The 12,550-nt window shown below is 37.6% G+C and overlaps 1 protein-coding gene across 1 annotated transcript in view; it reads right to left on the bottom strand.

The window, feature by feature from the left end:
- Positions 1 to 12,550, bottom strand: part of DNAH10 (dynein axonemal heavy chain 10) — a 112,050-nt gene that overhangs the window by 26,531 nt on the left and 72,969 nt on the right. The window contains exons 53-58 of the mRNA XM_063454314.1: positions 9,829 to 10,032; positions 9,073 to 9,153; positions 6,785 to 6,982; positions 5,893 to 6,054; positions 3,989 to 4,163; positions 971 to 1,152 (exon numbers count right to left, since the gene is read on the bottom strand). Coding sequence (XP_063310384.1) covers positions 971 to 1,152; positions 3,989 to 4,163; positions 5,893 to 6,054; positions 6,785 to 6,982; positions 9,073 to 9,153; positions 9,829 to 10,032 — 1,002 coding nt within the window. The remainder of the gene's footprint in view (positions 1 to 970; positions 1,153 to 3,988; positions 4,164 to 5,892; positions 6,055 to 6,784; positions 6,983 to 9,072; positions 9,154 to 9,828; positions 10,033 to 12,550) is intronic.

The following is a 12,550-nucleotide window of genomic DNA, read 5'->3' as shown; positions in this document are numbered from 1 at the left end:
AAAGCAATTACACAAACCAGTTAACACAAAACAACAGCACATACCGGCTCACATAAAGCAACCACATGAACCAGCCAACACAAGATAACTACACAAGCATAACCTCGAACCACACCAGACAGCATAAACACAAAGACAAGAACCTAGCATAGCAAGAGTTACAAAACACACATGACTAAATATGAATCTACTTGCTGTAAAACCAATGACTTCATTAATGTGCCTCTGCGCAGGCAACAGCTCGCGTACCCACACATGTATTGATAATTACGCCTCTGGGCAGGCACTTACCTGCTTAAATACAAATACGTTTGCATCGAAATTTATGTTGTGAAACCAATAAACATATTTAAAACAAAATTAAACATATTATGAACTTTTACACAGAACCCTGCATTGCCACATCACAAACAACAACAAAATCACAAAACACCAACTAACAGCGATGTTCTACACCTGATCCATATACAAAGAAATCTACTGAGCATCAAATTGTTACAACTGTAGTTAAAAAAAACTAAAAACAACAAATTGCTTGACGTGGCTATTATTCTACTCAACATGATGCTATCTCTACTACAGTAAAAGTAGGAATTTTTCGGACCCTCTGAGTTCTTGAATCTTCCAATTCTCTGGTAGCATCCAGATAAAAAGATATGGTCTATCAATCTCAGCACTGAATGATTCTGTTCTTTCAGTCTCACTTTCTATTTTCAATTTCCCCCCTTGCTTTTGTTTCTCTACATTTCACTCTTTGTATCTGGTCGGATAGCCCTCAAGGCCACATATTAGATTCTTTGTTATCTGTACACCCTGAAATGTTGTTACATACAAATTTAACAATGTCTGCATTTTGATTATATAAATGTATTGTATAATGAGCAGACTATAATAATAGAAAACACAAGTAAAGACATGAATGCAGAACATGTGATTAGTGTATCTTACTAAATTCGGTCTCACACATTACCTCGGACCATTTTGACTTGATTTGGGGTAATCGCATCAAAATCCATCTCCATTAGCGATTTTAGGAAATTCGGATCAGACATCATGCCTTTTGCACTTTTCCAGCTTATCTCCTTAAACCCCCTCATCACCAGAATACACTCACATAGAGTTTGAACTTGCTTTGGTGGTTTTGCAAATGCCCTTAATAAAACAAATAAATAAAAAAAACAAAACAAGAAAAAATAAAAGGAGTGTGATTAGATGAAATAATGAGGATATTGTTGGCAATCTCAGTCACTGCAAACTAACCAAATACAGTTGCAAGAAAAAGTATGTGAACCCTTTGGAATGATATGGATTTCTGCACAAATTGGTCATAAAATGTGATCTGATCATCATCATCTAAGTCACAACAATAGACAATCACAGTCTGCTTAAACTAATAACACACAAAGAATGAAATGTTGCCATGCTTTTATTGAACACACCATGTAAACATTCACAGTGCAGGTGGGAAAAGTATGTGAACCCTTGGATTTAATAACCGGTTGAACCTCCTTTGGCAGCAATAACTTCAACCAAACGTTCCCTGTAGTTGCAGATCAGACGTGCACAACGGTCAGGAGTAATTCTTGACCATTCCTCTTTACAGAACTGTTTCAGTTCAGCAATATTCTTGGGATGTCTGGTGTGAATCGCTTTCTTGAGGTCATGCCACAGCATCTCAATCGGGTTGAGGTCAGGACTCTGACTGGGCCACTTCAGAAGGCGTATTTTCTTCTGTTTAAGCCATTCTGTTGTTGATTTACTTCTATCCTTTGGGTCATTGTCCTGTTGCAAGACCCATCTTCTGTTGAGCTTCAGCTGGTAGACAGATGGCCTTAAGTGCTCCTGCAAAATGTCTTGATAAACTTGGGAATTAATTTTTCCTTCGATGATAGCAATCCGTCCAGGCCCTGACGCAGCCCCAAACCATGATGCCCCCACCACCATACTTCACAGTTGGGATGAGGTTTTGATGTTGGTGTGCTGTGCCTCTTTTTCGCCACACATAGTGTTGTGTGTTTCTTCCAAACAACTCAACTTTGGTTTCATCTGTCCACAGAATATTTTGCCAGTACTGCTGTGGAACATCCAGGTGCTCTTGTGCAAACTGTAAACGTGCAGCAATGTTTTGTTTGGACAGCAGTGGCTTCCTCTGTGGTATCCTGCCATAAAATCCATTCTTGTTTAGTGTTTTACGTATTGTAGATTCGCTAACAGGGATGTTAGCATTTGCCAGTGACTTTTATAAGTCTTTAGCTGACACTCTAGGATTCTTCTTCACCTCATTGAGCAGTCTGCGCTGTGCTCTTGCAGTCATCTTTACAGGGCGGCCACTCCTAGGGAGAGTAGCAGCAGTGCTGAACTTTCTCCATTTATAGACAATTTGTCTTACCATGGACTGATGAACAGCAAGGCTTTTGGAGAAACTTTTATAACCCTTTCCAGCTTTATGCAAGTCAACAATTCTTAATCGTAAGTCTTCTGAGAGCTCTTTTGTGCAAGGCATCATTCACATCAGGCAATGCTTCTTGTGAAAAGCAAACCCAGAACTGGTGTGTGTTTTTTATAGGGCAGGGCAGCTGTAACCAACACCTCCAATCTCATCTCATTGATTGGCCTCCAGTTGGCTGACATCTCACTCCAATTAGCTCTTGGAGATGTCATTAGTCTAGGGGTTCACATATTTTTTCCACCTGCACTGTGAATGTTTACATGGTGTGTTCAATAAAAACATGGCAACATTTCATTCTTTGTGTGTTTTTAGTTTAAGCAGACTGTGATTGTCTATTGTTGTGACTTAGATGGTGATCAGATCACATTTTATGACCAATTTGTGCAGAAATCCATATCATTCCAAAGGGTTCACATACTTTTTCTTGCAACTGTACATATGTTCTACCAAACCATCCATGCTATGGTGAATATACTAACAAATCACTACTCACTTAAGTCTATTGTTAATTCCTTTAAATAGTATTCATTACCTGAATATTTTATATGGCTTACAGTTTTTGGAAATCAAAGAAGGAAAACTTAAGACAGATATTAAGATATATCAATTCACCTACTATACATATAATCCAAACAAATACAGAAAAATAAAAAAGGTGCCAACCAACAAAATAACACACACAATAAACTGTCAAACATACAAGGATACTGATTTTAAACGGTGAAAACCATGCATTTTTAAGGTTGTTTATACTAGGCGCAATCCAAGGATGCTATGATTTACCTTGTAAACTTCCTCATCAAGGCTGCTGTCATGAGCACTGGCAAAAAACGGAAGTCATCTCAAAATGGACTACAGAACTATAATTGGAGTATTTATGAATATAGAAATGGCCAAACAGGGTGTGATTTGCAATGTTCTTCCTATTCTCCATCTATTGGGCCGTTTGTATTTATAAGGAAAAAAGGTGCAAACAAATCTAAACTGAAGACACTAATTTTGAAGCCCAACACAGCACCCACATCAAGAACATTTCACGTTACTGTGATACGCTTACTTACATTTTCCTTTGATATGCATAAAGTAAGAAAAATATCTTATTTTGCTTGATTAAAAACAAATAACATTACATTTAATGCAGAAAACGTTAAGTGATCCGTCACATCTGTAAACTGGGATAAAAACCATGAACTGGTAAGAAAAACAGGAAAAGAGACCTTATGTGTTTAACTGCAAGCTATGCAGATAATTGTAAAGATTTGACAATGTAAGAGCAAATGTTAGATCCCAAATAACCGAGGTGTAACAGTTATAGTGCTCAGTTATTTAGGCCTACATTTTGCAACTCTAGTAATTTATCTAGTGAATAAAAAAATACGAGTCCATGGAAGAATATGTAGTTAGAATAGTTAATACATTTGATATAAATAGCAGGATTCAGCCTCATGCCTGTAAAGTAATTATATCTGGCAGTCAGATTAACTAATAGACAAACGCTACCTTCATTAACAAATTTGTGGACAGCAAAATCCCAGTTACCTAATCTCAGTTACATCCGACCTATCCAGTTTCTGCAGTTCCAATTTGGCAGCTTCCAGTATTGGCATAGCATCTGCCAAGGCACTCTCTGCTTCTTGTTTCTCGACTGCAATGTTTTTATTTTGTTCCTCTATCTCTGCTGCCTTCTCTTCAGCAAGCTCCCTTTTTTCCTCAGCTAGAAAACAATAGAGAAACCCCAAATGAGACACTGAGATCAGAAAAAGAGCTGTCTGGCTCAAAATTACACTTGACTTTAGTTAATGTCTTGGTATGAACAATTTCAGGCCTGCTAAAAGAAGGCATTATACTACATCACCAAAATTCCTCATATTGCATTTTGTCTTTAAAAAGGAACTGGCATTTCTCTGAAACCCACTGTGAAATTTTAAAAGTCATCTATGATTTGTGTTAACCCCTTAAGGACACATGACATGTGTGACATGTCATAATTCCCTTTTATTCCAGAAGTTTGGTCCTTAAGGGGTTAAAGTAGCTCTGTATCCATCTGGGATCTTTGGACAATTTGTAAATACTCCCGATGGTGACTGCTCAGCTTGGTGTCCGGAGGTCACGGGGTGCAAAGGGAGGTGAGTTTTACTTACCTGAACATGTCCCCCTTGGCTGCTGCTTTGGTCTTCCGGTCAGTCCTCTTCAACTCCTAAAGCTCCATCTTTCAGGAGCCCACGTCAGTGTTATGCTCTTGTGCATATGTGAAAGTACAACCCTGAGGTCTATGGAGGATCCTCTAGGACTGGGGTATCCTCCATAGGCAATGCCTTCTTCCTACAGCTGTCACTAGCGATGGCTAGGGAAACTTACCTTGTCTTAGTATATGTTTTGGCTGCTTTGGAATTTCAGTAAAATCCCATCACAGTCAAAGTGAGTATATCATAAACATAATAAAATATATTTGTGAAATACTCATTTTGGAAGGAGGAGGGGGTGACAGAGTCGCTCTAACCTTTTTTGTGTGATGCTCAGTTTTATTTTCCTGTTTTTGAGAGATATAGAAAGTGACATCACAACCCAGTTCTGTCCAGCCTTCTTGAAGAGAAGGACACAAATATTTTGTTTCCCCTCCTCCACAGTCAGTGGCAATAAAGGGCAACATTTTGACAGGTAACTGAGATGGAGGAGCCCAGTTCCGGGGTAGAAGTGTGGACTTTTATTTTTTAAACCTCACAAAATATATTTGCTAAATATACAGAGTAGTTAAACCTCTTATTTAAAATCATGGGAAGTGATGGTATACCTTTAAGCAGATACTTGTCAGCCTAATCTAGGTTAGGGGGATATCCAATTGTGGTAGAACTCTTGTGATGGGAGTTTTTTTACATTCTCGTGATGGGAGTTGGGGGATATTTTTTGCAATCTGTGACCTAGTTCATATAGAATATTCACAAAAATGATTCTTAAAAACTGAATCCACATAACGTTCCCCCCCAACAAAGTAAAATTGCTGCTTCCTTTAATTCTTACTGTGCTCGCTAATATCCTCTAAAAAGAAAGGTGAAACTTGGCCATTTGAGACATAGGAGCGTATATACAGGCTATATACAATAAGGAATCTGAAGCCAAATAATATAACCTAGAAGTTCCCAACACATCTGGGATGTTTTTCAAGTACTTGGAGGATTTTTGGTAGCTCAGAGCACTGATGGAGTTGAGTGTACACGAGTCCTCAGCAAAAATGAAGTCAATGCCCAGATATCACTAACAATGACATTTTTAATAACATTTACAAAATTTTAAAAACACAATTTGATTAAACATAAATAAATATATATGTGTGTGCGTGTACACACCCTTGACTTATCAATCCATTATTTCATCAAATATAGCATAAAGAAAAGCCATGTGATTGGTACATTGTTCAGCCCCAATACAGTCATTGCACCACTCACCAACTTTTGTGTTGTCTGAAATCTCTTGCAACAAAGCTTCACAAGCAGTTGACTTCTCAGCTAACACTTTCTTCTGTTCAGCCAGCTTTTCATTTAGTTCAGCCAATTGAACAGTGGCTTCTTTCAGTTTGTCCAGACCCCCTTCCAGACGTTTGCATTGAGCTATTTTCAAACAGAAACCAGCACTTCATTACTATTAGACTGTAAAATTCGAGAGACTGTTTACAGCAAGGTTAATTACTTGTTTATCTGATAGAATTATTTAAATGCTTTTAAAAGCAATATATTATATAAAGTTTAGGCAAAATAATAATATTTTTTGTATTGTATTAGAAGATAAATAGGTTTCTACAGTACAAAATCAGATAGGAAATAGATAAATTTTTTAGTGTTGTCTGGGTATTTCATATTGCTACTACAAGGTGGGTATGCCCAGTTTGAAAGTATAAACATGGACCAGGCCAGTGGGAATGAAGAGAGACATTAAAGGAGATGTAGGCAGGGGAGAGAGGCTCTAGAATAGAGATGGACACTGCAGGGATGGAGCGAGGCACTCGAGGGACATTGCGGGACGTTTGCATAATGAAAAGACATGGTAGGATGGAAAAATACTGGGCAGTAAAGGTCCCTGTTTGACAGCTTCCTTATCCTGGAGGGAACAGTCAGGTGCTAAGGCAGCATGTTCTTGGAAATGTTTTAAAAGTAAAAAAAAATGTTAAGTTATCCATCAGCTTCCCTAAGCTAAACGTAATTTATCTACCATTAACCACTGTCTATTTAATACGCTTTAAGTAAAAAATAACTTGAAGTGACAGTTGAGTCTGCAGTACAGATGATACGAACTCTATGCAACTTAACTTGTAGAATTGTATTCTAACACTCAAAATTTTACCAAAGTTAAACTGGTTCTTCTCTTCCAACAGTCTTGAATATGTGTTGATGAAATCAAGGTAATTCTTTGGAGTAACATAGTTACTGCGCCTTAATTTCTGCTGAAACTTCTTGCTGAACTTCCCAACAGAATCATGGACCATGACCACATGGCCAATCACTGGCTCCAAATGCTGGGATGGGATCATTTCATTGTCTCCTGATGTTTTCAGAAACAAATATGTATATATTATAAATAAGATAGTTGCAAAGTACAATAATTAAACCACAATACATATATATTATTCAGTAACTCAGACAAAAAAAAAAGAGTCACGGTAATAAACGATCTTCAAAAACAGAACAGCAGCACATTCTAAACATTAACACAAATCTATAAGATTCCTCTATATTTCAAGAAGAATAATGACCTCCTGGGATCAGGTAAGGGCTGGCAAGGGACACAAGAGGAAAATTTCCCACTGGTCATGAGCAGAGAGGGGATACAGGGTTCAGCCTCAAATAATTCATCTTTGGATTATAATAGCGGTTGGTGTGTTGGGATGTATATTATCTGAATACTGCAGGAATGAGTGCAGGCAGATTTGTGCATGGTCTAGATCAGAACTGTATGGGCTCATGCCTAGGTGGCCTACAATCTCAATGTTCTTCAGTCCTGGATGGTCGCTTTGGAATATTCCGTAGCAATCATAGTATATGGAGCAGACTACACTATTATGAATATCTATGGTGCTAAATGAGACAGGGCTCATGATTAAAACCATCCACACATACATCTATGAGTTTTCTGTTTGTTCTTGCCCACAGGCCAAAAGGTGGCTAACCTTTTTCTCCCAGCTGTCAGTCAATGCCTTGAAGTGCCAAGGCACTGACTGACAAGGGAGAGAAGAAAAAGCTCCCACATGAGGTCCCTTTGCTCTCTACCCAGAGCATGCACTGTGGTTGCTATGGAAACTACAGTATACGAACCGTGTGATTTGACGTCACTACGTTCTGACGCCAGCGTGCCAACGTAATTAATGAGATTTGTCCTGCTTAGGGATGCATCCCAAGCAGGGCAAATCAAAGACATTGCAGACAGGCAGAGTGGAGGAGGGCCAGGAGGAGGGTGTTACACAAACAGTAACACCCATGATGGGGTGCTGGAATGGAGAAAACGTGAGTAAATCTTATGGTGTATTCATTGCGTATGGGAGCAATTTCAGGTAAGTTATTTTTTTTCATAACAGGTTTACTTTGGTAATATTGTTAGCACATGGTAATAGATGAGAGAAACACAGCAGAGTCTTCAGTCTGGGATAATCATCTAAGTCATTCCCAATATATAAAGGACATATTTATCTAATAAATGTTTTGGTTTCATCCAAGATTGCTGCCACAGTGAGTGTGAGCACATCTGCATAATTGTAAACCAATCGCTTGCAGGGAAATTATAAATGCCCTAACTATGACCTTGTTCATTTTGTCTCAGAAAGACCATACTGTTAAGGCTCCCTGCAAGCTTTAAGACCAGTTAGTTTGTCAATTCTCCATTGGTTAATTGCCACATGGTGGACTCTTATTATTTATAGATTTTGGTAGCTTTGGTACCTTTTTTTGTGAGCTTTGATATTTGTATGTATAATCTAGATTATTATTCATTTTTACATCTATCACTGTGGACATTATGAATTACCACACTTTGTTAGATTATTATATCCCTTATGTTGTTTAACAGAACATTCTAAATAATTTTGTTTGTAAGTCCCCTGTGTTGCTTTAAAACATTTAGAGGAAAATAAAAGTTAACAATTTACCTGTAATTCAGTGCCACAGTCCTCACAGCAGTTTAACCCTCCTTGCTGGAATCAATATGAATGCTAACTTTCGTCCAGTCAAATGTTCCTCACAGAGAAGTATAGTGGACATACGATGAATGTGCAGCAATCAGGGCGCTGCTCTGATCCAACTATTCTCACAGAGAAGCACTGAATACATACCCAGCATCAGCATACTTTGAATGCTGACACTATAAGTAAAATAGATTCCATTATTGAATGCTTACATTGGTTTTATCTGGAGGGGAGACAACTATACCCAAAAGTCACTTCAGTAAGATGAAGTGATTTTGGTTCTTGGGCTGTCCCTTTAGGATAATGGCTATTTTGTTTAAATTTGCCAGTTTAGAGGTCTGTGCTTTATTTTTGTTGTTTTAATTGCTATTTAGAAGCAATACTTACTGTATAATATTTAAATAATATAAAATCAATATAGCCATATTTTACGTCACAATATATGTAATGTCCTTACCTAAAAATGATTTTGCAACTGCATACAAAGCTTGCGGTGGCCATGGCAGGAACCAATCTATCCCAGTATTGTTTACCAAACCTAGTATAGAGACAATTTATGCATTAGAGTTCGTGTATTTTCTAATGTATAGAGACAATTTATGCATTAGAGTTCATGTATATTCTAATGTTGCGTACAGCAAACATAAAGAAAGAAATAAAAACCTGAAACTGCTGTAATTTGAGTTAGAAGCACAGAGAAGCAGACATTGTACTGCTTCAACCATAGAATGAAATGAAATACAGTATACAAAGAGCTTGGTTTACGTATAATGGATTTAAATTGTCTTCTAATCATGTAATTTAAAATAGAACTATGAGTTTGCACTACTTAAATAAGACGATAGACTAAACATTTCCATATATTACAAAACCACTGTGTTTCTTTGAATAATAAATACTAATAACAGGTAAAACAAATAACAAACTATCAATAATGAAAACACAATGCTTCGTTATATTGATGCTGTGGCATATTAGATTTTTTGCTCCCTTTAGAACATATCAGGTATAAAAATGTGAATGTATTTTCTATTATTTATCCCGTATTGTCATACATTTAGCACCCAAGGAAAGGCAATTTACATTGTCAAAAACATTATTATGCTACACGAGAAGTATGTGTTACACTTTAAAATGATGATGCTCTAGGGCAAGGATTCCCAATTAAATTTTCCCATGGAACCCTTTAACAAAAAAAGCTACACTTTTTTACCTGGAAAATTTCGGCATCTTGTCCTTAGGGTTTCACCAACTGGTGACATTCCAAGAACGATATGAAGATTGTTGGCACTCTTATTTACAAAGAACTGCCAAATGCTTTCTTTGGCAGGGCCCATACCACATTTAGTAGCTTCATCCCTGACTTGACCCAATATTGATTCCCTCTCATCATCAGGGAAAAGAGCTGGAACAATGCCTATAAATGAAAAGAATTCACCGTATAAATTAGATTAATATAGCTATTGATATATTACGCATAAAGAAGGAAACATTAAGATACATTGCTCACGGGGTGTTTTATGGATTTATCTCCAACAGATTAACTTCTCGCAACTCTACCAAATATTAAACATGATCACTGTTGATCATATAACTAGGAAAAAATGCTTATGTAAGTAAATAAAAATATCATAACAGTACATAACCAAAGCATATAGTATACTACAACCTATCTAAATAGTATTTATTTAAGGAACCTAGGAAACTTGAACACAAACCACTGAGCAACTCATTTAACAATGCATCTTAAAGGACTATTTGGAGGATAATTTGGTCCAAGTGTAGCCACCAAATATGATTAAATTATAACAATATGAAATAAATGAGGATTTACTGAACATTGCAGGTCAAAGATCTATCCACAATGGTTGACCTAATCCAAATCCACAGAAGACGTAACACTTTTGAACCAAACTCAGCCTTACTCTCAAGTGCAGCTCTAGGCACTTAGTAACAAGCATATTTTTACCCACCTCCACCAACACCGCAACTACGCTGAAGAGAAATTGAGGTCAACATGGGACAACTAGGGAATGTGGTGACCAGTACATTTTCAATGCTTTCATCACTGTATTCAACCAAAGGGGCACCAAGTTTTAGGTATTGGGATAACTATCTAAAAGTAAAGGCTAATAGGTTAAACACTTTGTTAGGTAAACATGTACTTGTTCTTTATATTAAAGACTTAAAGAATATGACCAATACAACATAAAGGAACAATACAAGCAGCATAACTAAACATATTCCTTATAGTGGTTATTGTGCATAAAAATACCCTGTCCCTGTTTTCCTGCATTTCGTTGCTCCTCAGTTATGAGCTATTATGCAAGTCCCCACTAACCTTGACAACTTTGACAAGGCTCTTAGCGAGCCAGTCAAATTCTTCCATATCAATCCAAACCAAATATGTCATTATGGATCTTTCTTTCTGCACTGAGGCACTGTCATGTTGGAATAGAAAAGGGCTCTCACCAAACTGTTGCCACAAAGTTGAAAGCATAGCATTGTCCAAAATATCTTGGTATGTTGAAGCATTAAGGTTTCCATTCACTTGAAGTAAGGGGCCTAGCCAAACCCCTGAAAAACAGCCTAATACTAATATACTTACTCCACCAAACTTAACAATTGGAACAATGGAGTCATGCAGGCAACGTTCTCCAGGCATCCGCCAAACTCAGACTCACCTACCAGACTGCCAAAAGAAGCGTGATCGGTCACTCCACAGAACACATTTCCACTGTCCCAGAGTCCAGTGGTGGCTTTGCAGCGCTCGATCAGATGCTTGGCATTGCACTTGGTGATGTGAGGCTTGTATGAAGCTGGGCCATGGAAACCTATTCCATGAAGCTCCTGCCACGCAGTGTTTTTTATATTTATATATGTATTTATATATATATATATACATATATATATATTCACATATACATACACACTTGTGTAATTGTCCTAATAACACAACACAAACAAGCAATAACACAAGTAAGCATCAAATGTGACATATCAAGATGATGCGCTATATCCAATACTGTTCTGAGTGGGTAAGGATACAGATTCAAGAGTGGAACTACCATCAGCCACCTACTCTACATGAACGATCCACCTAACTAGTGAGACTTGATAAAGACTCAGAGAGTAGCAGAAAGGTTGTCTCCACTTCCTTGTTTCAAATAAAAAGACTGCCTTTTAGAAGAAACCTCAGGTGCGCCTGGATATTCATTTTTCTTCCATTTGATGTCTTCAGGGATTAGCCCTCCCTTACTGGAGCACCCTGCAGGAAGTATTCCCCCTGTTTTAGTGTGTGCATTACACTCTTGTTATTTTGCAGACAAGCAAGTACTGACCAACCAACCTGACATCATGGTCGTTGACAAGGAATGGAAGACTGCAGTCATGGTAGATGTGGCAATACCCAGTGACTATAACATCAGGATGAAGGAACGCGAGAAGATGGACAAATACCAAGGAATGAAAGAAGCACAAGAAAGGGTGGTGAAAGTGAAAGCAGTAGTAATCCCAGTTGTGATAGAAGCACTCGGGACTGTGACTCCCAAGTTGGGGGAGTTGCTTCAACAGATCGCTGTCCAGAAGAGTGCAGTTCTAAGAACAGCTAAAATACTGAGCAGAACCCTCAGACTCCAAGACCTCTGGTAGAGGACCCGATAATGGGAAATAACTATACCACCCAGGCAAGGGGAGTGAGAAAATATTTTTTTTTGATACACACACACGTATATATAAATGCCATAACATGCATATCCTTCATTCAAAAGAAATGTATTAAATTGATACTAATAGATTCCTTATAAATAAAAAAAATACAAATAAAGCAACAGTCCACAGATACATTATTAATGCTTCGATTGATATAAATATGCTTTGGTTTCATTCAGCTGTACTAGACAATGTCAGATTAAAATCTGTTCAACAGATCGCAT

This window comes from Pelobates fuscus, chromosome 5 (genome assembly GCF_036172605.1).
Source record: "Pelobates fuscus isolate aPelFus1 chromosome 5, aPelFus1.pri, whole genome shotgun sequence".
Classification (NCBI taxonomy): Eukaryota; Metazoa; Chordata; class Amphibia; order Anura; family Pelobatidae; genus Pelobates; species Pelobates fuscus.
Note: the sequence above shows the minus strand (reverse complement) of the source record. Positions and strands in the feature narration are given on the sequence as shown.